We start from the raw sequence: 27,880 nt of genomic DNA, 5'->3' as shown, positions 1-27,880 counted from the left end.
GGAACGGTCTCTATTTGATAATACAGTGAGGGCAGATCTACTCCAGAATTTATGCTATGTTAACTCTCATGGCTGCCACCCAAAGAATCTGGGAACTTGAGTTTGGAAATGATGGTAAGAATTCTTAGTTAGAAGTTCATAGGACTACAACTTCCTTGTGAATGGAATTGCATACTCAACAAATGTAACTAATCCTGTGCACACTTAAGGGTAAGTCATATTGCACCCAGTGGGCTGTACTTCTGAGTAAACATGCATAGGCTTGAGCTGCCTGTATTTCCTGAGATAACCTATAATAGTCAGCTCCATATCAGTCTGAGTGACTGTCCTAAAAAAAACCTGGCTGCTGTTTTTCATTGTGGCTCTTAGACCAAGGCTACAATCCTATCCACATCTACCTAGGAGTGAGCCCATTCTAATAGGACTTACTTCTCTAGGTAGACATGGGCTCTAAGTTGAAGAAAAAAAGGCCATTCTGTGATCAGAAAATATGCAAACAAAAAATGATCAAATTTGATCTAAAAGTCTTTTTTTGGCAATTTATTGCTGAAGAGAGACTTTCATGTGACTCCTTAAGTCACTTTTGTAAGGCTTGATAACCTAAGCCAAGGTTTGGCTTTCTGGAACTTGATTTGTGTGCCATGACTCAACCCGAGTAAACAAGCTACTCAGGGAGGCTGGAGAATTCCCTGCCATGCTGATGCTCGAGGAAAGGCTGGGAGGTGTTTGTATGGAGTTAAAAGTATCCAACCTAATGATTAGGAATGGTTCAAAAACTTTCTACAGAACTTTCTAGCATTTTTCTGCTTTGTTGAGTCTTTCCAACCCAATATATTTTCTTATTGCATAGTAGGAGGTTAGCATCTTGTGGTCCCTTAATTGATGCCACCTGCCATTGCAAATCCTAGAGGGAAAAGGGGAGTGCGCAGCACTGATTACAACGGGGAGGGTGAGGCAGGGAGTCTTGACACACCCCATTCACCTGTCAGAGTGGCACAGCAGTTGTTGAGCAGGGCATTACAGTCACTACACGGAGAGGTTCCTGAAAGATTTCTGAATTGGAATCCAACAGCTTTGTGTGTCCTACATAGTCCCAATCTAGCAACACCTACGTCCCTGAAGAGCAGTGGTTACAGCCGAATTTGGGGGGGGGGGAATATTAATTTTAAGTTTCCCACTGCATGTTTTCCTTTGGCAAGCTCTCCAGCATTTGCTGCTATGGTGGACTCCGCAACCAAATTTTGGAAAGTGCTGTAGGGAGAAAAATAGGGAAGGGGGAGTAACAGATCTTAAGAACCAGGGAGTTAAGAGCTAAATAAAGGAGGATGAGGGGCTTTCCTGAGTCTCTAAAATAGATACTTTGTGGCCCCAACTAGCACACCCACTCCAGGTTCCAGCCCTCCAGTCGAGCATTGGCTGGATCACACCAGGCTTCAACTCAGCCCACCACTTTCTCTGAGTGACCGATCATTGCGACGCCTCGCTGACCCTCCAATGTCTTGCAGAGCCCCCCCTGCCCTCCGCTGCGCTTGGTCCCTTCCCATCACCTGGTCCTGATGTTGCAAGTGAAAACGGATGCTCCCTGCTACCCAAGCCCCTCCCTTCGCTGCTGGGGCCGAAGCTGTCCGGAAATTCCCGAGGCTTCCCCCTCCTGCCCGCCTGCCTCCCTCTTCCAACTCGCAGTCACACACACACGGAGAGGTGCGCGCGCGCGCGCGCGCTGATCGCTGGCCATTGTCCTCCCTGCTAGCTTCATCCAGCCATTTCATCCAGCAGCGCTTCCCCTTCGACACCCGGTCCCCCCATCCCTCCCATGGCATCACTTCAGACAGTCTGATCCTGCACTACCGACCCCCTGCTCCCTATGGAGCTCGGAGACTCTGGGGCCTACGCCTCTCCCCTCTCCTTCCCCCATCCATTCTAAAGCATCTTCCGGTGGATGGGACCAAGATGGCTTGATAGCAGCTGCTACAAGAGCAGTGGGATTTGGGGGGCCTTGCTGGAGGAATCCCACTGAAGAAATGGACTGAGACGGAGCACATCTTTGGGATCCGTTGGGATTCAGGGCAGATCCAGCTGGAATGTTGCGTGATCCAGTTCTTTGGGTTGCCCTGATGAAGCGGACCAGGGGAAGATCTCATGGGATCCTGGGCTTTCCTGTAGGAATGGACCAGTCTGGATAATTGTTTTTCAGAAAGGGAAGCGGGTGTCCCTGCTGCCGGGATTTCAGTGTCGAAATGGACTGATCCAAGGTGGATCTGGTAGGAGGAGAAGCGAGCAGCCTGGATGTTGTTGCTGATGGATTGACTGGAGAGTCCAAGTAGACCAGCTTGAATTTCATGGCATAAAAGATGAAGTAACCTTGATCCAGACATGGCATTCAGGGACCAGTTCAGCTGGACGGATCCTGTAACCCAGTGGCAGAGCCTGCACTTCATCTTCACCAACCCTCCTCCTCAACAAGGGCTGGTTCTGTCGTTTTCCTAAGTATTAATCACCATGACGAAAAGCGATAAAGGCTTGGCTCTCTCCTCCCGATGCCACCTTATCCAGGCTGACTACGGAGGACAATAGGGGGGCCAGGATCAGGGCCTGCCGGAAGAGACGGAGGGGGAGGGGGCAATCCCTTCGAGATGATAGCTTCCCCATACCCACTCCTTCCTGGGAGAAGGAAGCAGGACTGGCCCTGTCTCCAAGGCAACAGCTCTAGGGCATCCCTAGCCAGCCTCCCTTGATAGGGTGTGAACCTTGAACAACCAGGACAGGATAGGGTGGACCAGTGCTCAGGCTCTGAGCTCCCCCGCCAGCCAGCTGGCTGGAGTGTCATCTCTACCACTGATTTTCCAGACCAGAGGAGCAGAGGTGAGCAGGCCCAGCCACCAGGCAAAACCGCATGCTCAAAGCTGGTGATGCAGGGCTGTTGTCTGTGGCTATCCCCATCGACTCCCAATCCTTCTTTCTTTCATCTCTCTGTCCATCCACTTATGTTGATCTCTATCCATCCCTGCATACCTACTCTCTGTCTGTCTCCCACATTTGCCCCACTGTCTGTGTCACAAAGGGGAACTGCTCTTCTCCTAGACATCCATTTCCCAACCCCCTACCCCAATGTACTGTTTCTCCATTTCATCCTTGCTGTTCAGATGGAGCCACCACCTGTTTCCTTTCTGCCTCTTTGTGTGAGGGGGGAGGAGGGGGCCTTAAGCCACCCCCGTGTATTCATGACCAAGCTGGATGTGGGAGTCTTTTTTTCCATTTTGTGAGAGCTCCATCCACCCCACCTTCTTGCTGCCTACTAGCTCCTTTTGTGTGCTCCTCCCTGTTGCTCCTGAACCCCCACCCCACCCCATCTCCATTCCGTGGTTGCTTTTCTGCTTCTGTGAATCGCTTTGAAGGCATGGGAAGAAGTGGTGAATGATCTTTGATGCTCAAGCACCATCATCCCCCCTCCCCAAAATTTGTCATTCAGGAAGCGTTCATAGAGGAGAAGGTTTGATTCTTTCCATCAAATTGAGACCACTTTTGTAATAAACCTGCTTCTGATGCAGCTCCTGATTTTTAATTTGCCAGTGAATTTGCAAACCGACACAACACAGGGCCTAAGATCCCAGGAGATACCAAAAGATGGGAGTAGGCTTTGGGTAGGGGAGAGGGAGGTCCCTTTGTTCCAACTCATCAGGCCTTGTCTGGATGTGGGAAGCAATTAGGGGACAACTCTTAATTCACCTAGGTGGGCTCTTTTGTCAATAAAGAATACATCTTTTCTCAATCAAATAAAACTGTGGAGCTGATTATTCTCCTCCCCCCCCCCCAGCTGATATTTTGGTGTGAAATAAGCTAATTGCAAACCAAACATTTTTTTGTCAGAACTATTGGGTCTAATTTCCTGCCACTGGCTGGTGTGAAACAGTTTCTATAAAGGAATCTGATTCCTTCTCAGGCAATGTAACCAGGTGTAAAATCAGAGATAATGCCATTTGAAGTTTTGGATCTGACTTCTTGCCATTCAGCCAAATCCTAGTGCAAATCAAGAGTAGATCTATTGTGAATTGCTTATATTTCTCTTGAAGTCAATGTACTGATCCTCAGAATCATGTTTATGTAAATAATAAGTACATCCAGGGTTGTAAAAAGCCACTTGCCTGGCCATAATTAGGTGTCAAATAAGGTGTCAGAATTACTCCAGACAATTGGTAAGGAACAATTTATAAAAGTTAGAGTGCAGATTTTCTTTTTCTTTTTTTCTCCTGCTCCTCCCAACTAAAAAATGTACATAAGAGAATAGGAGGCTAGTTTTAAAAAAATCAGGGCTTGAAACTTTTGTGCAAGGTTAAAAACAACTAGTAAATTAGGAGCATCACTTCAGACGAAAGAGTGACTCTGGCTAACTATGAGGTCAATCAATCATTGCACAGAAGTTGCTAAGGTTAATTCCTAGCCTTAAGCCCCTTGTAGAAAAGCAGCGCTTTTCTAGTCCACTAACATAATAGCAGGATTTCCTGTTTTTCACTCTTTGTGTAAAATCTTAGCAAATTAACTGCAAACCTAAATAACTTGATTGAAGACTATAGTTTATTAACAGTACTTTAATTCAGAAGTCTCCAGGAACTACTGTCTTTGTTTTACTAATTGGGAGCCAGAATATTTATGGATGTGAAAATAGGTATGAGAGCATACATTGTGTGTGTGTGTGTCGAAGAAAGAGAATTATATGAATTTGTAGGTGGCATAGTGCATGAATGAATCTTCATTAAATCATGTGTCATAAATGTGTTTCATTTGATGTGTTAGTTTCTCACTGTGTGTAGTAAATGAATGGTAGTTTGCATGTGTATAAATATAACATAATGGAAAGATTCATGCATGAAGATAAGTGAGTGTGACATACAGTGTGATTCTAAGCTTGTTTAGTCACTTGATTTCACAAATGTGAGAATAAGTGTGGTCAACCTTAGTGCATGTTTGCAGGGTCTGTTTCCAAGTGTGTGCTCATGTATTGTCGAGACATGAGTGAGGAGGTGTCTGTGATTGTGTTTCAGATCATACATATGTGCATGACCCCAATAATATGTTGACATTTTTGTGAGTGAATGTAGTTCACTCACAAATAAGTGAGTGATAAGTGCTTTGGTCTATGTTTCTAAGTATTTTTACTTATGAAAAGGTCATCCTAATTTATTCTGGTTTACTCCTGAATCTTTCAGAGTGACACAACATTATGTCATCATATAACTTGTTGGTATTTAAGGTGTCACAAGACTCTTTGTTTTTTTCACCCTTTCCCTGTGAATGTGCTTGTATGTTTCTTAACATGGGTTTTTGAATCCTGCTGGTGAAATTGGACATCAGTGTGCATAGGTCAATCAGATGATAAACATCAGTGAAAGTTTCTGGAAAGTGGTGTATCAGCTTGTGGCAATGAGGCTGTGCCCTTATGTGTGTCTGTCAGATGATGATGATTACTAAAAAAGAGATATATTGCTTTTCCACAAAAAGTTCACAAAGTGATCAAAATCAAATCACTAAATATCAAACTAAATAACTAAAATCAAATAGACAAAATCAAATAACTAAATGATTCTCTCTCCCAAAAGCGTTCACAATCTAAAAAGATGTGGAAGGAATCCTACAAACAATCACTACGTTGCAAATGTGGAAATACCAGCAAACAGACACTGTGCTGGGGTAAAAAGGGACAGTTACACTCCCCCTGCTAAATATAAGAGAAGTACCACTTGAAAAGTGCCTCTTGCCCAATTAGGATTCAAATATTTGTCATGGTCCCTGCGCTTGTGACTGTATGCATGACACACTATAATGAGTTTGCCAAAGTGTGTGTGAGTGTGCATGTGCATTATGGCGATAATTCCCTAAGAAAGTATCATACTGTGGTTGCATCAGTGTATCTGTCTTATTAGTTAAATGTGTTGATGTGTGCTATTGACTAGTTGCAAAGAGGAACTCCCCAGTTCCCATTATAGGTTACAGGTGCTTGTCCTGTGGCAGCCATTGGTTGGTCTTTATACTGGTGCTGTCCCATCTTAGTAGACTTCATCAGTATGTTTTCCAGGCTGATGCTGCTTTTTTATCCAGTGTAAAGAGGAGCATCTGGGGGAAGGGAGTTATTAGAAACTCAGCTAGAGTTTTGATGTATAGTCAGAAGATTAGGGACCTGGAGGAAGTCATCCAGCTTAGTGATCACTCTGGAGACTCCAGGGCCAAATTCAAGCCTTTAGTACCACCAACTGCTGCCATACCCAACTTAGCAACAAGAGAGGTATATGAGGGAGGAGTACTAGCTTCGACAACAAGATTTCTTGGGTGTCCTCTTGGAGGGATGGGTGAGGGTTTCTGGTCTACCACTTCATCTACCACTTCCCATCCTTCATCAAAGCAGCCTGGGTGCTCTAGAATCTCCTGCCACAGCTAACACCCTCAGCAAATCAACCCAAGGAATTCAAACTAATTTGTGCTTAAAGGCGGCAAACTGAATAGTTTCACATGATTCAGATGAGCCAAGCCATGTGTCATAGGTGAGCAGAAAAGGCAAGCCAAACCAAATTTCCTTTCAGTGTAATTAACCATTCAAATTGCTGGACAACTCTTGCATACCTCCAAATGTGACAATCGGGTTCATCCTGAATATAAAGCAAAACTCATTATGGATTATCCCCAGAAGGAAAGAGGCATAATTCAGGTGTCACACACTTGTTGTATATGAGAAAGAAGGTTCCTGGCAGGTTCAGTTGAAAGGATCTCAGCTGAGAAAGCCCTGGAGAACAGCTGCCAGTCAGAGCAGACATTGTTGGGCTATGCAGATAAAACGAACCAGCAAAATGACTCTGTGTAAAACAGATTCATATTTTTAAAGTGGGCATATGAAACATAGTTGGTCTCTGCAACTGAACACTTCAACTTTAATTATAATTACCCAGGGATAGAGGGAAGAGCCCAAGATCATATGTGGAGGAAAATTTCTTTTTGATCTCTGTGGGCCATCATGGGGCACAAGGTATGTATGTAAGAGAGGCGTGTGTGTGCATGCGTGCATGAGCATGTGTGTTTTATAATGAGAGAGGACCCACATTCTTTTTCTGCCTCTGTGTGCGAGCCTGTGGCTAGAATGTGTGTGAGAATGGGTACATATGACAGAAAGTGGCAAGATTCATGCATAAAAATTCCCTAAATAGAAAGTTTTCCTGTATGTTTCTGACTGTACACGAGTCCAGCATTGGCCTACATTACAATGAACTGCATTATGAGGTGAGTAGGTGGAAATTGTATTTTTAAAATGTCCATTAAAAACTCTTCAGTATGACCAAAAATGTGTTTACGGTAACGGCAGACAATTTATACAGATGATCAATGAGTTCCCCAGACCTATTTGCTGGATCTGAAAATCACAGCTTAGGAAGGGAAGAGACTTGCTGTAGGCTGGGTTTGAGTCTTAGCCCCTGCCCCCAATTGCCTCTTCAGAGGTGCCTGTCACTGAGACCAACAAGGAGAAGCACCTTTGCAGAGGGGGACACATAGCAAGATCTCCCTCTTGCACAGCAATGACAACAGCTGAGACTTGAGGGTGGTGCAACCTGGCTTTTCCAGCTCAGCCCCAACTGTAAATTTCTTTTACAGAATTGAATGGAGACAATTCAGTTTTGTGGCAGAAAAAAAATGCTACTCTTTGCAACACCAAAACCTGTCCCCCAACCTGGGGGCAATCAATGTCTTGGGTCAGGGTGCACAGCAGTGTTGCTCTCCCTTGAGGAGTTTTTCTGAAAGTGGTGGCTTGTTTTTTCCCACTAAAGTGAATGGAAGAAAATAAAATGCTGCTTTTGAAACTTGTCCCAATGATGACATTCCCACCCCACCCTCATCACTCCTGCTCCATGCTAGGCAATCCTGCTTTCATTCAAAGACGGCTTTCCCAGCTCTGCCTCCCCAAAGCCCCTGCAAAATACATTGGCTGCACTTCTGTGCACATGTACTGAGGAAGCAAGTCCCATCAAACGCACTCAGACTAACTTCCAACTAAATGTGTCTAGGATTGCAGTGCTGGGTTGTCTGAGGAGAGTGGAGTGGCTTGAAGCTGCTCTGTTCTCCCTGGGAATGGGGGTTGGGATATGGCATAACTGCCGGATACCAGCCCCACCTCCCGCCCCCACCCAAGAACGCCTCCCTCCCGCCCACCTTCTTCCTTGTGTTGGCCCAGCCAGGCTGATGCAACTCGTGAGGAGGAAGCCGGTGCAGAGGCTTGCGTCAGCCTCTGCAGGCCAGCTCTTCTTGGAGCACCAGCCCAGCTTCCTCTTGAGGAGGCCCAAGGGACTTGCTCTGGCCCAAGGGTGCTTTTGGATTGTGCCCTAAGTCAATGGTTTCCAAACTTCTACTGCTGGGACCCACCTTTTAAAACAACACTCAATTGGGACCCACCCAGTTTTACAAGAGGTTTATCAGATTGGAACCATTCTGGTAGCCTTACGTTCCCCTTCAGTAAGATCCAAACCACGGTCACCCACTCATGAGTAAATGTACATGTGTGGCTTTGTTTCACTTTCCATAGGGCTTAATACATTTCTCTTGGAGGGGGGGGAGACTTCTTTCTCGAGAGTTTGGCCCTGCATCTATTGGATTGGGACCATTCTGGTGGCATTGCAGTCCCTTAGACCTGCCCTTCAAAGTGGACCAAGGCACAGTCACCTACTCATGAGAAAACATGCTGCTTAGTTTCATAGGGCTCAATAGTTTTTCCTTGTCAGCTATTAACTTGTCAGTTTTGTAACATACCAAAAATTAAGTTGTGACCCACTGGTGGGTCCCAACACACAGTTTGGGAACAGCTGGAATAGGTCTTGCTTAGCTTTGGTAATACTGCAGCCTATGGTATTTTCAGGATCCTCTCATTTGTCTTTTTGAGTTCCTGCCTTTTTTCTGGTAGGGCTTCTGTGCCCTTAACAAGCTGCCTGAATGCAGAAATGTAACAGGTGATGCTATTCCTATCTGATCACCAAGGAAGTTTCAGTAGCTGAATTTCTGCCTGGATACAGGAGGCCTGCAAGAAAAGCAGTGGGTCTTCAGATTCCCCTTCAGTCCTTAACTAACCTTAACCGTTTCATCCTGATCTGGCTGCTGCTGATTCTTCACCTATTTCTCCTTCTGGAGCAGAGGAAGCCGAGTCATTTCAGGTGGAAATAAGGGTGCTCTTCTTGGTACTGGTAAAACCCCTCACTAAGGAAGAACCACTGTATGAGCCTCCATCTTCCCATTATTACACATTGCTGTTCTCTTTTTGCCATATTCATTTACTTTGCCTGTCCTGCTCTGGCTAATGAGGGTTTGTTAATAGACTGATAGCCCAATCCTATCTGGTGCTGGTGCAGCAGGGCCACATATTCCATGCCATATCCAGCACTGAAACTGAGCAGACCAGAGATCTCCTTGGGATAAGGGAACATTTGTTCCCAGCCCCAGCCTGCCCAATGTGGCTACTCGGATTTGCACAAGCAAAATCACTGGGGCAAGTCCGAGAAGCCCCATGTAGGGCTTTCAGGTCCAGGAGAGGGGCTAGGATATGGCAGAGGCCTCCTACACTATCCCAGTCCCCCTCCAAGGTCTGAACCACCCCCCCATTTCCCCCTGAAACACCACTCCCTGCCTCTGTTCCCCCCCCCCCCAGCTCTTACCTGCTCTGGCAGCCATAGGTCTAGATTTGGTGCAGATTTGGCAGGCCTTCCTGCCAGCACTGTTTATTCTAAAGCAGTAGTTCCCAACCTTTTGGAGCCTGTGGATCACAGAGGCAAAAAATTGAATCAACACAAACCACATGCAACTAAGGCTTCCAAGAGAAATTTTATCAGGTGGTACAAAATTTCTTTTAGGTCCCTTCCCGAAGGGGGAGGGGGTGAAACAGAACCTGGGAGGGTAGCAACAGGGGTGGGCAGAACAGAGGTGGGGAGGAGCAAAACAGGGCAGGGGGAGGGTGGCAACAGCAGAGAGAGTCTTTAGAGCCCAGGTCTACCTGCCCACACAGTGTCAGCAACTAGTTACAGTAATCCAGAAAACAAGCATAGTCCTAAGTCTCTGTAAAATATTTTAAATATAGAAAAGTATAGAAAATAAATATAGAAAAGAAAAATAAATATAGAAATATTTTAAATATAGAAAATATAGAAAATATATATTGCAACATCATCATATTTAGGCTCACACTAGAGTGGAAAGTGTCCTGTTTGCACCAAAACATACTTCTGCAGCAGCATCCCACAGCTGTGTTCCCCTGAGCTGTGTTCCCCTGTGCTCCCCTACACTCCTTCATGGTAAGCAAATCCACCAGTAGCAGCTTTCTCCCAGATTTGATACTGTGTTGTCACATATGCATTCCTCGACCCAGCACATATGGCTTGCAGCAGCTGCAACCACCATACGCCCAGCATCCCATGCTGGCAGTGAGTTCAGGTGAGATAGGAAAATATGATCCCAGGAAATTTCTGGGCCCCCTCCTTTGGCTCCTGGGCCACCTTTCTGACCCTGGTCCTAGGAAGAAATTACTCCCTATACCCCCTCTCATGGCCCTGCATACAAACCCCAGCCCTTCTCACAAAAAATACAGTTAAACTTCTAATAATTAGAGAAGGTTTATTAGATATTTATTATTTATAAAGAAGATTTGTATGTTGCTGCTTTTGTTGCTGCCTGCAGCTCTGGGTGGTCTGATCTCCACTGTCTGTGGGGGAGCACGCTGGAAGTGATGAAGGCAATCTTTTTCTGAGAGTTTGTGGACCACTTCTCAGGGTCTCATGGATCATCTGTGGTCCGTGGACCACAGGTTGGGAACCAGTGTTCTAAAGTATTTGAAAAGTGCTTGACACTGCTTTTACGATGGCTGGTGCTGGCGCAGTGGCCACTGCATCGGCACTAGGGGTCCACAGGATTGGGCCATGATTCTAATTATTTAGTTTTAATAAGTCCTTAGGTTTAATAAGTCCTTGGCCATCTTGTAGTTATACTTGCAGCTCAAACACAATCTCCAAAATCTCTTAAAAAAAAATAAAATAGGGTCAATTATTTGAACAGGATAGGTATAGGAAAATGTGGGCTAATCCTGGTAAACGAAGAGGCAAGGCAAAGATAGTCTCGGGCCTTGATCTCAGAGTAAATTATGCTAGGACTGTACCACTCGAAACTGCAGGTGAAAGTTCACATATCACAGTGCTTGTCCATGGAGGGGAAAAAAACTGTACACATGTTAAAGTGTCAAGAAAAAAGCTAGGTGGAATTTTTTTCCCCTATATGGAGGAGTATTTAGTGTGTCATCCCCCACCTGTAGTCTGAAGTGGTACAACCCTGAATTTACCACTAGACTAACTAGACTAACCACTAGAATTTACCACTAAGCCTAGACTCAGAACTAGGCTTCTGTGTTTGGGCTGGCTGTTTCTCAAAGTGCCCAGAAGCTGCTTGAGAAACACATGGGGTTTCTAAGCCAGAAATTGGCCATCCAAACTACAGTATCAGTGCAAATGGGTGATGGATGCCACAAGAGCTCAAATCTGCCTCAAAACCCTACCTTTCCTGACCCAGTAACCCATTTCATCCCCAGAGTGGGAAGTGGTTGTTATGATTTAACTCTAATTTGTGATCCATGCGCTTCTGCATGTTTCCTCAGAACTAATTCCTTCTGAGTACAATGAGAGTTATTTCAATATAAATTTGGATAGCACTGCCGCTTTTTACTTGCTGATGTCTTTTAAGGTGGAACTGTACTGTGTTCCGCTTGCAACAGCCATAGAAACAACAACTGCTCTGTGGGGAGGTAGAGGCAAGAAAAAGAAGCCAGAGAGGCTTTACTTTTGTAATGATTTCATGAAACCACTCTGCTGCTGCTGCTGTTGTCATTATTATTATTTAGTGCCATCAATGTATGGCATGTAGCAGTCAAAGAGAAGACAGGTGCCCTCCACTAAGAGGCTCGCAGTATAAAATAGCCATTTGGGAGACAAGAGAGGAAGGGGAAGGGACATGGTGCAGGAAGAATGGGGAAGACACACAATTATTTCATGTACATGTGCTTAGATTTAATTGCAGGAGTCAGGTAGGGAGACTGGGGGCAATGCCAAGGCTTCACAAAAAGGGTGGAATTTGAGAAGGAATTTCAATGATGTAAGAGAGGAAAAAATGGGGCTGCTGCAGGGGTGTGTGTGTGCACGCATGTTGGAGTTCTCCTTTATTACTACCCTGATATCCCATCCCATCTGTTAACAAGGCAGGAGGGGGTGGGAGGGACTGCATGAGAGCCAGGACAGAAGTGGCAAGAGGGAGGAGGAATGCAGCAGCTGCGAGGCTTACTAAGCAGACCCAATCCTTGGCAGCTCTACTCAGAAGTAGTCCCTCCACAGCCAGTTATTCAATGAGGCTTCCTCCACTCAAGTAACAACAGAGCCATGTGCTTGGCAAGCATGATCACTACAAACTGCCTCCCCCCCCCATCCTTGTCTCCTCCCCCTCCCCGGGCTTCTCCAGTCAATCATAAGGCAAGAATCTCTTAGCTTAGTGGTTCTCACATATTTAGCACCAGGACCCACTTTTTAGAATGAGAATCTGTCAGGACCCACCGGAAGTGATGTCATGACCAGAAGCAACATAATCAAGCAGGAAAATTTTTAATAATCCTAGGCTGCAATCCTACCCACACTTACCAGGAGTAAGTCCCATTTACTGTCCCATTTACTGAACATACATGGTAGCTTGTTAAAAATGCAGATCTGTAACATTTCCCCAAATGCAGTCACATACCATGGGAACATCAAGTCTAATATATTAAAAATAAAATCTTGAAATGAATGGGGACCCATCTGAAATTGGTTCACAAGCCACCTAGTCACCCACAGTTTGAGAAACAATGCCTAAGCTCCTCCTTCTACTCTCCCTCAGCCAAATAAAATATAGATGCCCAGCCTTTGTCCAATGATCATTGGTTTGTTACTTTCTATCAGAGATGGGCAAAGAGCTTGCTCTTTCTCAGGCAAAAGCAAAACATTAACCCTTTCCTGCCTTGTGACTGAATGATGACCCATGAGGTTTTTCACTCTGCAAATACAGTAAGCAAGCACACCCAGTAACAGGCAGACTCAAATCTGCATGTGTGGGGACGGGTGCCAAGTTGAGGCCCTTGACTCAAGTGTTTTTCTGAGTCTTCCACACGCACAACTCATGAGTCCATGAGTCAGCAAAAAATGCACATTTTCATTACTTGAATCAGAGCCATCCAAGTCAAGTTCCCAACCCTGGAAATATGGCACCACCGATTAAATAAAGCCGGGGGGGGGGGGAGCGAGCACAAGAGAGGCAGACTAGAGCAGTGAGAGAAGACTATTTACATAAGTGAGAGAAGGTTATTTACATAAGAGGAGGTATCTACTCAAAGCTGCACCATTTAAAACTAGGCTTTTACAATCCAGATTAATCACCGTCATTCTCTGGCTCCATGTGCCTAATCAATAAAACAGATTAGAATTTCTAATTTCTGAGGTTACAACAAGAGGTCAATGGACTGAGGGGGTGGGGAAAGCAAATTACAAAACAAAACAGAAAAATGGACCTTGATGAGCCTCTCAACCTGTTAAACTCAGCATGCATGTCTCTCTTTTGGTTTTGCCAGTTCTCATAGCCACAAGCACCACCTCTTGAGCCAGCCTCCTTCCTTCCTCTGCCCACCCAGCGCTGTCTTGAAGTATGGGAACTGGAATGGAGGAAAAGAGAAACAGTAGGATTGCCTAATGGTGAAAGGAATGGCTGCAGGCATGTTTAATGGCAGTGGTGACACCCCAGCCTGAGGTCCCTTAAGGAGCAGGGGCAGGGAGGAAGGCAGCAACGCTATCCCCAGGATCACGCCGCTAACGGGGCTGCAGGGACTCGGATGTACTCACCAGTCCCTGCAGCAGCCTTCCCGGGGTACAGGGAGCCCTGCGTGAGTGCCTGCAGGGCTCCCCAGCCGCTTTGAAGTGAAAGTAGAGCGATCGAGCTCCACTTCCGGTTTTGCAGAGGTGGAGCGTGATCGCTCTACTTTCACTTCAAAGCTGTACATCCCAGTCCCTGCAGCCCCCCTGAGCAGCGCGATCCTGGGGATAGCGTCGCTGCCTTCCCCCCACCCCCGCTGCCTCCCTCCCTCCCCTGCAAAGACTTAATGGCTCTCAAACTCTCCCAGAGAGTTTGAGAACCACAGGTTAATGGAGTACAGGGGCAGATAAACCGATGGGCCCTAGTTCCTGCAGAGCCCCTAGGCTTCAGCCTAGTCAGCCTAATGGATAATATGGCCCTGGCTCTGGAATACTGTTAGCTGAAAAGCAGGGTGCAAATGCTTAAAACAAATACATCTGAGGGGAGGTGTGGTAGATACTCTGGATTAATTCATGTAGTGTTTAAAAAATTGAGTATGAGTTTGAACAGCCATGCCTGAGGATGCAACCCTATATGCTCTCACCTGGGAATGAGACTTGAACTCAATGGGACTTCCTTCTGAATAGACGTGTATAGTATTGTGCTGCATGAGAGGGGGAGAGCAGAGACTTTATAATGGATTCGGTTTCCATTAATAGTCAGATATGTTTTGTCATCTATCAGAAAGAAACAAACAAGTTATGTCGTCACAATCAGTTGCCCTTGACTGAGTTGTTATCCATGGGAACAATCCAACAGACCTTTTAACAGATTTGGCAATGCAGTATAACTAAAGGTGTTTGTTTCCGGTGAGTAAAATAGGATTACAGTCTAATTTTACAATGTAAGATAGGATTACAATGGGATTGCTTCTGACTAAAATAAATAACACCATTTTCAAACACCTCCAACATGTAGTTAGGACTACTTAGGAGCAAGCTTCATTGAACTCCATACTTCCCTCTGCATGACAAACTGCCTTTGTTGGTATGTTATAAAATGTATCAACAAATGCTTAATGCATACTTCTTGCAATGTGGGGTGGAAATGCACAAACTAAATGATCATCTCAAGTCTGTGCCTCCTTGCTCTTTTCATAAGCTTCTCAGGCATTATAAGGGATGTACACAAGGCAGAAGCATTCAGGTATCTGCTTGCCAGAACATTTGCAGCAGTTCTCAATGTACTTATATTTGTGTGTGCATGTATATACTGTAGCTAGTATGGCATAATATGTGAGAGCATAAGCTGTGAACCAGTAAGAGCAAGGGTGAGATCTTGCCTGAACCAATGAACTCACTTGACAGGCATTCCACAAATCACTATTTCTCAGCCTTAGGGCTGCCATCATTCTGTAGGGGGCTCTGCTTCTGTACCTTCAACAGCAGTCTAATATGAAGAAATTGAGCAGGTGAAATTTTTCCCATTGCTTCATTTCCATTCTGGGAAATGCTTCAGCTGCTTAATTTCTCCGTGTTAGGCTGCTGTTAAAGCACAGGAGCAGAGCTAGAAAAAAAAGTGGCAGCTTCAGCCCCTTCCCCTGCCCCATCTATCAGCTGAGGGCTAGCTCTATCATGAGTCAGGCAGATGAGTTGAGGCTGCCACTGCAACCCACCTCCTCCTCCCCATCCTCCTCTATAGCAGTAACTCCCTGTCATTTGAAGCACTCCCTGTCATTTGAAGGGGACAGAATGGAAGAGGAATCAGGCCATTAATTCATCCAGCCCACAACTTCTTTAACTGGCAGTAGCTCTCCAGGACATTAGGCACTAGTCTGTCCCAGCCCTGCTAGCTGAGATCATTTAAATGGGAAATACTGAGAATTGAACCTGGAACAATGTATGCCTTCGACCTTTAAGTTATGATCCATCTCTGAATTAAGCACGTGAGGATTGCTGCCTTAATAGGATGCACTTCTGTTGGTTTAAAAAAAAATGGGCATGTTCCGAAGTTAGTTATTAGTTATTGACTAGAACAGGAGGCTCCAATCTCTAGCCTGCTGGTCAGATCCGGTCCAGCAAATTATTCATTCCAGGCATGGAGTGGTGGTGGTGAAGTCTTCCCATTCTGGCACATGGGAACCCATTTTTGTGCCATGTGATCACAGAGCCTTGCTCTGGGGAGCCACTTCCGCAGGAAATCGGGACACAGAGCTGTCTGGGGTGATCAGAAGCAGAAGTGGCTACCTGGTACAAGGTTCTGCAATCACACAGCATGAAAAGTGGTTGCTGTGCATCAGAATGGTAAGGCTTAGCTACTCCCGTGTCCTGAATGAATATTCCAGTAGACCACGGGCCAGTTTGGAGACTGCTGGGCTAGAATGACAGGATAGCACAATTCTCACATACAGAGAAAGCACAATTTAAATCAAAATTGATTTAAATCAAATCATTTAAATCAAAATTGAAAGTTAGCTGCACCTAAGGTAGCACTTAATCGAAGAAAGGGAGGAGGATAAAGTGAAAAGCAGGTTTTCTACTTGCTTAAATTAAACCTATACTTAACCCAGGTTAAACCTAATCTAAGTTAGAACATAACCTAAACAGGTCAGTAAATTGGGACACAGGATCTAGAGAGCAATAAATAATTAAACAAACCCAAATAAAAACTAACTTGAGGTTACAAAAACAGTCCAGCCTAAGAGAACAGAACTAGGAGGGAAAGGACCTACGAAGGGCCAATTCCCAACCCATTAAGAGCCCCATTAGGCTAATCCAAGCAGCCCATTCAGGAGCCTGCAGAGTAGGTCACGCCCATCAGCAGCCATTTGCCTTCCTGAGCTTTTGTAAACTCACCTGGGAAGGCCAGCCCCCTTTCAATCAGGAAGGAAGGAGGGGGAGGAGCCAGCCAGGAGTATAAAGCTAGGCGGGCCATCGCGTGAGGCTCTCTGCAGACGCGTGTGGCCTCTGGGAACCCAGTGCCTCTGGGAACTAAGTGCCAGGTAAGGCACAAGAGTTTAGCATCTGGGCGAGTTCAGCAGCAGGGCGAGGAGGCCAGGGCCCCATACACTGCCCTTCCTCTTCCCTTGAGAAGAGGGCTGCTATCCAGTGTACGGTTTTTAAAAGGACCCCTAAAAACAACAACAACAACAACAAAAAAGCTATGCAGTCAGACAGCCAGCAGCAGGGTGGGGGCTATCCAGTGTTCTGCATCGAGTGCCACATGTATGATTATATGCCTCTGGGGCATAAGTCATGGGTGTGTCCTCGGTGCAAGGAGCTCCAGGCTCTCAGGGAACGCGTCCGCTCCCTTGAAGCCTTGGTGGCCGACCTGGAGAAGCGCAGGCAGGCAGAGGAGGACCGTGGGGAGACTTCTGGGGACGATCAGGCTTCGTCCCAACCTCAGGCGTGCAGCTCCTCGGCTGCCCGGGTGGGAAGTCTCGGGACTGGAGGACGTCATCCTGGAGAGGAGGGAAACAATCCCCTAGGGGGGATCCCTTCTCCAGGGGATGGGCCCGTATCCGAGCGCACTCGGGATACTCCTCGGCGGGAGGGGGGTTGGGGGCTTCTTGTAGTGGGGGATTCGATTATTAGAAACATAGAGAGGGGGGTTTGCGATGGATGTGAGGACCGCATGGTGACTTGCCTGCCTGGTGCGAAGGTTGCGGACATCACTTCTCGTCTAGACAGGCTGGTAGACAGTGCTGGGGGAGAGGTAGCGGCTGTGGTGCATGTCGGCACCAACGACGTGGGCAAGTGTAGCTGGGAGGTCCTGGAGGCCAAATTTAGGCTTTTAGGCAGGAAGCTGAAAGCCAGGACCTCAAAGGTAGCGTTCTCTGAAGTGCTACCTGTTCCACGCGCAGGGCCAGCTAGGCAGGCGGAGATCAGGGGTCTCAATGCGTGGATGAGACGGTGGTGTAGGGAGGAGGGGTTTAGATTCGTTAGGCACTGGGGAACGTTTTGGGACAAGCGGGGCCTGTACAAGAGGGACGGGCTCCATTTGAACCAGAATGGAACCAGACTGCTGGCGCATAACATTAAAAAGGTGGCAGAGCAGCTTTTAAACTGATCCCTGGGGGAAGGCCGACAGGAGCCGAGGCGCATCCGGTTCGGGACTCCTCATCCCTATGGGATGAGGATGGGGAGGTTAGAGAACAACAAGACAAAGGCAGGGTAGGAGAAGAAATTGGGAAAGGTAGGGAGATGGGATGTGATAGACAGTTTGGCACAATGAGAGGATGCGGGGACAAAGGAGCGAATAAGCAGCCCATCCTGGGGCATTCCATGTATAAATGCTTTTATGCGAATGCCCGAAGTCTACGAGCAAAGGTGGGAGAACTGGAATGTCTGGTGACAAGGGAAAATATTGACATAGTGGGCATAACGGAAACCTGGTGGAATGCGGAGAATCAGTGGGATACCGCAATCCCGGGCTATAAACTCTACAGGAGGGACAGGCAGGGGCGTGTTGGAGGTGGGGTGGCCCTTTATGTTAAGGAAGGGATAGAATCCAGCAAAGTAGAGATTGAAGGTGGGTCCGACTCCACCGTAGAATCTCTGTGGGTTAAATTACCAGGCTTGAGCAGCGATGTAATACTGGGGGTGTGCTATCGTCCTCCAGACCAGAAATCTGATGGGGACCTTGAAATGAGGAAACAGATCAGGGAGGTGACAAGGAAGGACAGGGTTGTAATCATGGGGGACTTCAATTATCCTCATATTGACTGGGTCAATTTGTGTTCTGGTCACGATAAGGAAACTGGATTTCTTGACGTGCTAAATGACTGTGGCTTAGATCAGCTAGTCATGGAGCCCACCAGAGGACAGGTGACTCTGGATTTAATTTTGTGCGGTACGCAGGACCTGGTTAGAGATGTAAACGTTACTGAGCCATTGGGGAACAGTGATCATGCTGCGATCCGTTTTGACGTACACGTTGGGGGAAGAATACCAGGCAAATCTCTAACAAAAACCCTTGACTTCCGACGGGCGGACTTCCATCAAATGAGGAGGCTGGTTAGAAGGAGGTTGAAAGGGAGGGTAAAAAGAGTCCAGTCTCTCCAGAGTGCATGGAGGCTGCTTAAAACAACAGTAATAGAGGCCCAGCAGAGGTGTATACCGCAAAGAAAGAAGGGTTCCACTAAATCCAGGAGAGTGCCCGCATGGCTAACCAGCCAAGTTAGAGAGGCTGTGAAGGGCAAGGAAGCTTCCTTCCGTAAATGGAAGTCTTGCCCTAATGAAGAGAATAAAAAGGAACATAAACTGTGGCAAAAGAAATGTAAGAAGGTGATAGGGGAGGCCAAGCGAGACTATGAGGAACGCATGGCCAGCAACATTAAGGGAAATAATAAAAGCTTCTTCAAATATGTTAGAAGCAGGAAACCCGCCAGAGAAGCGGTTGGCCCTCTGGATGGTGAGGGAGGGAAAGGGGAGATAAAAGGAGACTTAGAGATGGCAGAGAAAGTAAATGAGTTCTTTGCATCTGTCTTCACGGCAGAAGACCTCGGGCAGATACCGCTGCCCGAACGGCCCCTCCTAACCAAGGAGTTAAGTCAGATAGAGGTTAAAAGAGAAGATGTTTCAGACCTCATTGATAAATTAAAGATCAATAAGTCACCGGGCCCTGATGGCATACACCCAAGGGTTATTAAGGAATTGAAGAATGAAGTTGCAGATCTCTTGACTAAGGTATGCAACTTGTCCCTCAAAACGGCCACGGTGCCAGAAGATTGGAGGATAGCAAATGTCACGCCTATTTTTAAAAAGGGAAAGAGGGGGGACCCGGGAAACTATAGGCCGGTCAGCCTAACATCCATACCGGGTAAGATGGTGGAATGCCTCATCAAAGATAGGATCTCAAAACACATAGACGAACAGGCCTTGCTGAGGGAGAGTCAGCATGGCTTCTGTAAGGGTAAGTCTTGCCTCACAAACCTTATAGAATTCTTTGAAAAGGTCAACAGGCATGTGGATGCGGGAGAACCTGTGGACATTATATATCTGGACTTTCAGAAGGCGTTTGACACGGTCCCTCACCAAAGGCTACTGAAAAAACTCCACAGTCAGGGAATTAGAGGACAGGTCCTCTCGTGGATTGAGAACTGGTTGGAGGCCAGGAAGCAGAGAGTGGGTGTCAGTGGGCAATTTTCACAGTGGAGAGAGGTGAAAAGCGGTGTGCCCCAAGGATCTGTCCTGGGACCGGTGCTTTTCAACCTCTTCATAAATGACCTGGAGACAGGGTTGAGCAGTGAAGTGGCTAAGTTTGCAGATGACACCAAACTTTTCCGAGTGGTAAAGATCAGAAGTGATTGTGAGGAGCTCCAGAAGGATCTCTCCAGACTGGCAGAATGGGCAGCAAAATGGCAGATGCGCTTCAATGTCAGTAAGTGTAAAGTCATGCACATTGGGGCGAAAAATCAAAACTTTAGATATAGGCTGATGGGTTCTGAGCTGTCTGTGACAGATCAGGAGAGAGATCTTGGGGTGGTGGTGGACAGGTCGATGAAAGTGTCGACCCAATGTGCGGCAGCAGTGAAGAAGGCCAATTCTATGCTTGGGATCATTAGGAAGGGTATTGAGAACAAAACGGTTAGTATTATAATGCCGTTGTACAAATCTATGGTAAGGCCACACCTGGAGTATTGTGTCCAGTTCTGGTCGCCGCATCTCAAAAAAGACATAGTGGAAATGGAAAAGGTGCAAAAGAGAGCGACTAAGATGATTACGGGGCTGGGGCACCTTCCTTATGAGGAAAGGCTACGGCGTTTGGGCCTCTTCAGCCTAGAAAAGAGACGCTTGAGGGGGGACATGATTGAGACATACAAAATTATGCAGGGGATGGACAGAGTGGATAGGGAGATGCTCTTTACACTCTCACATAATACCAGAACCAGGGGACATCCACTAAAATTGAGTGTTGGGCGGGTTAGGACAGACAAAAGAAAATATTTCTTTACTCAGCGCGTGGTCGGTCTGTGGAACTCCTTGCCACAGGATGTGGTGCTGGCGTCTAGCCTAGACGCCTTTAAAAGGGGATTGGACGAGTTTCTGGAGGAAAAATCCATTATGGGGTACAAGCCATGATGTGTATGCGCAACCTCCTGATTTTAGGAATGGGTTAAGTCAGAATGCCAGATGTAGGGGAGAGCACCAGGATGAGGTCTCTTGTTATCTGGTGTGCTCCCTGGGGCATTTGGTGGGCCGCTGTGAGATACAGGAAGCTGGACTAGATGGGCCTATGGCCTGATCCAGTGGGGCTGTTCTTATGTTCTTATGTTCTTAATTATGTTTAATGAAGTTGCTTTTTGAGATGAAAATATGGAAAATAAACAAACTGTAGGTTCATCAAACACTTATAAGAAAGCATATAAACTTGTAAGAGTGTTAAATTTAGAAAGATTACCATTTCCTAGGCAAGTGCAAGAAACATAAGATCATTGTTAGGTCACTTTCCATCTATAGCTCTTTGACTGTTGCACACAGTTCCAAATGTATCAAGCACTTTTCAGAAATGGCTTCTATCTTATCCGAACCAAAACAGAGGTCTCTAAAGCTGCAAACACAAAGCCAAATATTCTGAGAGTATATAAATACTACAAATATGTATCTCTTTAATACCAATTTAACAGTTACAGCCTCATTGTCCCCCCAATTCTGGGGATCTGTTAGAGATTGCTGCCTTCCTTCTTTCGCAACAATTTGCTCTAAATATTATTATTAAGAATATTTACATACATACATACATACCAGTGTTGTCCCCCACTGTACCACTCTGCATGGTCCACCTATTCAAAGTACCACCAGAAGTAACTGGCGATGATGTCTCTGCCAGTTACTTCTGGATCAGGAGGCCAGACATGATGCAATAAACACTGGTAAGAGGCTCAGAGCAGACAGGAGGGTTTTTTTGAGCACACAAAAAGTGCACCCTGGAGCTCTGCCTGCCAAGCCTCCTACTGCTGCTTGTCATGTTGCAATGCTGGTCTTGCTACTAGGTGACGGGGGTCTGGGGGTCCTGTGAGTACCACTGGGCACCACCTCAAGTACCAGTGGTGGTACAAGTGCCACTGTTTGAGAAACACTGTTATATACTATAAATATGATATTTATGTACTGCTTTTCAAAAAGAGTAGTTCACAAAGCAATTTACATAGTAAAATAAATCAATAAATGGTTCCCAGTCTCCAAAGGCCTCACAATATAAAATAAATAAAAATAAAGAAGGGACAGCCACTGGTGCAAAGCCACTGGAAAAGATGCCATTCTGGGTGAAGATGGACAGTTGCTCTCCCCCTACTGAATATAAGAGGACACCACTTTGAAAGGTGTCTCTTTGCCAAGTTATGGCCTGTATCTGTACTTATTAGGACTGGTACCAATTTTTTTCTCTCTCTCCTACCCCTCCAAAGTCTTCCCTTTGCATTTCCACAACAAAATGAACATATTTTATGAAATGGCTCAGCTCCATGTCATAGGTGCTGCTTGCCCTTTAGAAATGGTTGGCCATTACACCTGAACACACTATATATTTAATGCATTTATGCCTTACCTTTTCCTCACACTGTGGGCAAGCAAGGAGGCTAACAAAATATACAATCATAATATAATATAAAAACAAACATTAAAACAAGAAATAATAAAACCATCAAAAGCAGAAACCAGTACAACAACAGCAAAATAGCAAAAGGCAAAACTAGCTTCAGTTAAACCAGTCCAGTTGGTAGTCTTATTACTGTGTACTGTATTACTATTCAAAATACTTGTATAGACTTTATCTTTAAAACAGCCCAGTGAAGTGAGTCAGAAGCCCTTCTGGTTTTACTGTTGGAAGCTGAGAAGACAGTGACCTAAACATCAGTGTTCCAGGACCATGTCCAATACCATCTCAATGAGGGAGAGAATGGCATAGAAAATCTTTCTTCTCTATTCACTAGTTCTGATAGAGGAGAGTTAGGGCATTGTTGCTTTGGCCTCCTAGCAGTAAGAAACTATCTGGTATGAGAAGGGATGTGAAGTAACTTATGTGCAAAGGTAGCTCATACAGGCAGGCTAGAGAGCCACTTTGGCTCTTTCGCACAATCCAGCAGGCCCCTCATGACAACAGAATCAGCAGGCAAGTCTGAGCTCATCTGCTTCCAGCAATGCGGGCAAACAGGCTGAAACGCCAAATCCTCTGCAACATCGCTGGGGCACATTCATAGTTTGTGCAGGCACTCCTCCACTGGGGCATCTCTCATTTGAATCTGAGTAATGGTTATTCCAGGTCACTGAGTAGTGTTGTGGTGGAAAAAGGTATTACTTTCTATAATAGATTAATGTTTTCTTTTCTCCTACATTCCTCTCTATAGATAATGCCCCCCTTTAGCACTGGGGTCATGGGCCATCACCGGACACGTCGCCGCTGACCCAGTTCCCCCTTTTCCCTTGCCCATCTAAAGATGGCCAGTGCCAATGAGACTGAAGAGGCCCATGGCTCAGCACCCCACGCAGCCTCCACCTATGCCAAACTGCTACTCCTGGGCCTCATCATCTGTGTGAGTCTGGCCGGGAACCTGTCTCTCTCACTGCTGGTGTTGAAAGAGCGCAGCCTCCACAAGGCTCCTTACTACTTCCTGCTGGACCTGTGCCTGGCTGACGTGATCCGCTCAGCTGTTTGCTTCCCCTTTGTCCTTGTCTCCATCCGCCACGGCTCTGCCTGGACCTACAGCGTGCTGAGCTGCAAGATTGTGGCCTTCATGGCTGTCCTCTTCTGTTTCCATGCTGCCTTCCTCCTCTTCTGCATCAGTGTCACCCGCTACATGGCTGTAGCCCACCACCGCTTCTATGCCAAACGCATGACCTTCTGGACGTGCGTTGCTGTCATCTGCATGGTGTGGACTTTATCAGTGGCCATGGCCTTCCCACCGGTCTTTGATGTCGGGACCTACAAGTTCATCCGTGAGGAGGACCAATGCATCTTTGAACATCGCTATTTCAAGGCCAACGACACCTTGGGCTTCATGCTCATGCTAGCTGTGCTGATCTTTGCCACTCATGTGGTTTACATCAAGCTTCTTCTCTTTGAATATCGCCACCGCAAGATGAAGCCTGTCCAGATGGTCCCAGCTATCAGCCAAAACTGGACGTTCCATGGGCCGGGAGCCACTGGGCAAGCTGCAGCCAACTGGATTGCTGGCTTTGGCCGTGGCCCCATGCCTCCCACCTTGCTGGGCATCCGGCAGAATGCCCATGCTGCCAACCGGCGCTTGTTGGGCATGGAAGAATTCAAGGCTGAGAAGAGGCTGGGCAGGATGTTCTATGTCATCACTTTGCTTTTCTTGGTTCTGTGGTCGCCCTACATTGTGGCCTGCTACTGGAGGGTATTTGTCAAAGCCTGTAGCATCCCCCACCGCTACCTCTCCACAGCTGTTTGGATGAGCTTCGCCCAAGCTGCTGTCAACCCCATAGTTTGCTTTCTACTCAACAAGGACCTCAAGAAGGGCTTGATTGCCCATATTCCCTGTTGGAGGACAGAGCCTGAACTGCCCAGAGAGCCTTACTGTGTCATGTGAAGAGTGCTGAGGATTGGCTGGAAGGCCTCTGCCTGTGCCAAACTGAATTTGGGTTTTGTTTCTTTCTATTTTATACATCACACAAGATGCCAAACGATGGGTCGTTCCGCTTCTCCTGCAACCTTAATCATGGTTCCCCAGAGTAACTGGTGTCACAGATAGACTCTGATCTCTCAGTTATCCTAGAGCAAATATTCAAAATCACCCATTAACTGCAATGAGATCAGAGCTGGATTCTGGTCTCAGCTGCCCTGGGGGAAATCCAGAACCACATGATGACAGTAACTGGTCCACAGTAATATTCCAGTTCTTAGAAGGAATCCTGTGCTTTGTGGGGCAGCCCTGTGTTTCTGGTCCCTAAACACTGTCAAATCATTTGTAAGTCAAGCACCCAAAACTCAATACAACCAGCATCCCAATTTACTTAATTTTGATTATTTCTGTTTGATCTGGCAGGTTTAAAGGATGCCTGGCATTGCTGAGAGGATTCGGATCAGATTTTTGGTTTATTTCCTCCCAGAGTCATCCCTCTCACTGGAGTAGAAGTAGATCTGATCTAAACTATATGCTTACCTCATGTCTAATTAGGTGAGGTTTGCGATCATTTGCAAAAGAAATTGTGTGAGATTTTCTTGCTTTTCCACCTCAGTTCCCATGTGATTCATTTACACTATAAAAATCATTGCATGGCATTTATACGATTGGTTCCTAGTGTAGGCCTAGCAAAAGTTGATTTGACTTTAGGGCAATGATGGAAGTAGAGCTCCAAGAATGGAATGTGCTTTGAGATGAGCTTAATTTTCTGCTCTAAGCAGCTAGTCTATCAGTGAAATTAATCCCACATGAGCACAGAATTCAAGTAGTTTTAGGACAGGAAAGATGGAATGAGGGAGAATGGAGGAAAGACGGCAGCAAACACAACTGTTCAAGGGAATGCCACGGAGCAAGCCGTGACTTAGTTCCTTGTCAATCAGAGGCTGTAACCAGGGAACCTTGAAAACCCCACCTCAGTTGCTATAGAAGCAACCAATCCAAGGCCCTGCAGAACACATCACCGGGAACAATGCAAGCAGGAAGATGTAGTGTGGGATGTGGGAGAGGAGGAACCCACCAAGAAATCCCACCTAGTGCATTCCCCAGAGAGTGGGAGAAGAGAGACATAATGTGCAAGGCAGACAACGAAGAGCACTCAGCTATGTAAAAAGTGTAGAATGACTTCACAGCGATAATGAGCAATGATGTCAGTGTGGCATCTGCTAAAATGGAAAGCAAAAACATCACAATCACATGGTGTATATACCACTATAGTGCTCCCCCACACACGCACACTTTTATTCTCACACATTCAAATCCTACCACACATTTATCTCATTCTTGCTACATCACATCACCTCAGAGCTGTGTCTTTTTCTAAGACACTTAATAGACAAGTATGGGAAGTTTACCCTTCTTAGAGTTGCTGTCTTCTATATCTGGATTTCCTCCAGTGGGTAAAATAAGCCAATATGATTCAGTGGATTAACGTGATTGTCAGAGCTTTGGATCACTGATGGAAAGAGGGAAAATGTAGGTGCTTTTCCTGCTTCTGGGAGAAAAGGGGATACAGTGAGTAGAACAAGTGAAAGAGAAGACTCCAGGCCTAGACAGTATGAATTTCAAAGGTGGGGGGGGCATATTTAGGAGGCAGAACTCCTGGTGACTGCGCCTGACATTTGACAGTAGGAGGGGCTGGGAGTTCTTGGGTGCGCTCTTAGTTGTGATGTCCATCTGGCTGGTCCATCACATTACCCAAGGTAGGAACTCCCAACATTCAAATGGATCTATTAAAAGCCAGATTGTCTGATCCCTGAGGAAGGGAGGGGCACAGAAGATGCTCCAGTACCATATGACAGTTGCTGGCACTGAGATGCTCCTGATGGAATAAGAAGGCAGAAAGCATGCTGGAAGAAAGAGAATGTGAGGCCTGGAAGAGGCACTGCTGGAGTATTATAGGAGGAAAGCAAAAAGGACGTGGAGGAGGGATAGGCCAGGGGACGAGTTGAGGGAACAGAGCACAGTTGAAGATGTAGAGGAATCAGAGCTTTAGGGTGGGAGGAGAACATGGGGAACCAGATGAAAGAGCAGTGAGGAGGCTGGGGTTTCCCCCCACATTTCCCCTCCAAAGGACCCTGATGTTGAATTTTGCCTCTGAAGACAAGACTGTTCGTCTGATCCTCCAGTCCTGCCACCACAATATGGCCTTAATAATGGGTCAGCATTGCAGCCACCCCACGGAAATCCATATTTGAAGAAATATGGGAGATGAACATAGATTATTTTCCAGAATTCTTTTTCTGGAAAGAGACATGAAAGAAGTGGAGGGGTTTTCTTTTTTTGTTTGTTTTTGTAAAGGGAAGTGAATAAAGAAATTGTGACTTCAGTGATGGGGAAAGGGTTGGGGGAGGGGCACAGGACAGATGGATGGATGTGTGTCCCCTGCAATGTATGCTTCTGAACCTCTTTCAGATGGGGGCAGCTTGGGGGTGGGTTGGGGGGATTGGATCAGGGGGTGGAGATGGTGATTTGGGGTAGGGATTGAGTTTGATCCCGCCCCACCACCCCTTTTTTGTGTCAAATTTGTTTCCATTTCCCCTTTTTTGGGGACTTCCTTGTTTCTTTTTCTTTTTTATAAATATATAAAAAAGATGGAATGAAATTCAAAATTCCTGGGTGATTTTTTTTGTCAGAAGCAAAAAACCAAAACAGTGACCAAAGCACTCCACTGCAGGGCAGGTTAGATGCGCCATAAGAGATCAGTGACCAGATTTCCTCATATTGTAGGCTTAAAAGCAGCTGAGGTGCAGGATTGGGGCTGTAACACTGGAGGGGGGATTTGATCTCTTCCTCCCACACTGTTTCCCCAGTGGTATGTCTAGTTTCCATGCAGCAGCTATTAATAGAAGCACGGGGGGGGGGGGGAGACAGTTACAATATGGGTACAGAATATTTTCCTGTGTCTTCCTTCTGTCCTTGCATTCCTATTAGAAACCTTAATTCTGTCCAATGACATGTTGCTTTTGCTTTCAGGAATTCCAACACCTCAGTCAGTGCCTCTGACCATGTGCAGTGTGCTTTTTCCAAGGCTAGAACAGTTTTAAAGGAATGCTAAGCAAAACACTTCTTAGTTTGTGCAGACCGTTTTTCTGTTATGATAAGAGACATCAGGACAGAATGCCTTTGAGCATGTACAGAATGATCTCCTGAAAATTATCATCTTTTTTCTTATTTTCAACCCTACATCCTGTACAAAATAGGGAAATAAAGCAGTAATCAACTGCACAGTATTTTCCCTCATTTTACACCTTTGTGTTTTGGCATCTGGCCAGGAAGATTAAATTATTGCTGGCCTGTGAAACTGTGGAATGCTGGCAACCTAACCGAGGTTCAAAGCTGAACTATACTATGGGATTCCAGACGGGGTTT

General features: G+C 46.2%; 1 protein-coding gene across 1 annotated transcript; it reads left to right on the top strand.

Moving 5' to 3' along the window:
* Nucleotides 1-1,744: 1,744 nt before the first annotated feature.
* On the top strand, nucleotides 1,745-26,908 carry GPR173 (G protein-coupled receptor 173). Its single transcript, XM_066614093.1, has 2 exons — nucleotides 1,745-2,862; nucleotides 23,216-26,908. The coding sequence occupies exon 2, from the start codon at nucleotides 23,306-23,308 to the stop codon at nucleotides 24,416-24,418; it is 1,113 nt and encodes a 370-aa protein (XP_066470190.1). The 5' UTR covers nucleotides 1,745-2,862; nucleotides 23,216-23,305; the 3' UTR covers nucleotides 24,419-26,908.
* Nucleotides 26,909-27,880: the final 972 nt, after the last annotated feature.

Source organism: Tiliqua scincoides, chromosome 2 (genome assembly GCF_035046505.1).
Source record: "Tiliqua scincoides isolate rTilSci1 chromosome 2, rTilSci1.hap2, whole genome shotgun sequence".
NCBI lineage: Eukaryota > Metazoa > Chordata > Lepidosauria > Squamata > Scincidae > Tiliqua > Tiliqua scincoides.
This window is presented reverse-complemented; position numbering and strand designations above follow the sequence as displayed.

Excerpts from the sequence above, each read along its gene's own strand:
- GPR173 (XM_066614093.1), top strand. The coding sequence starts at position 23,306 with ATGGCCAGTGCCAATGAGACTGAAGAGGCCCATGGCTCAGCACCCCAC.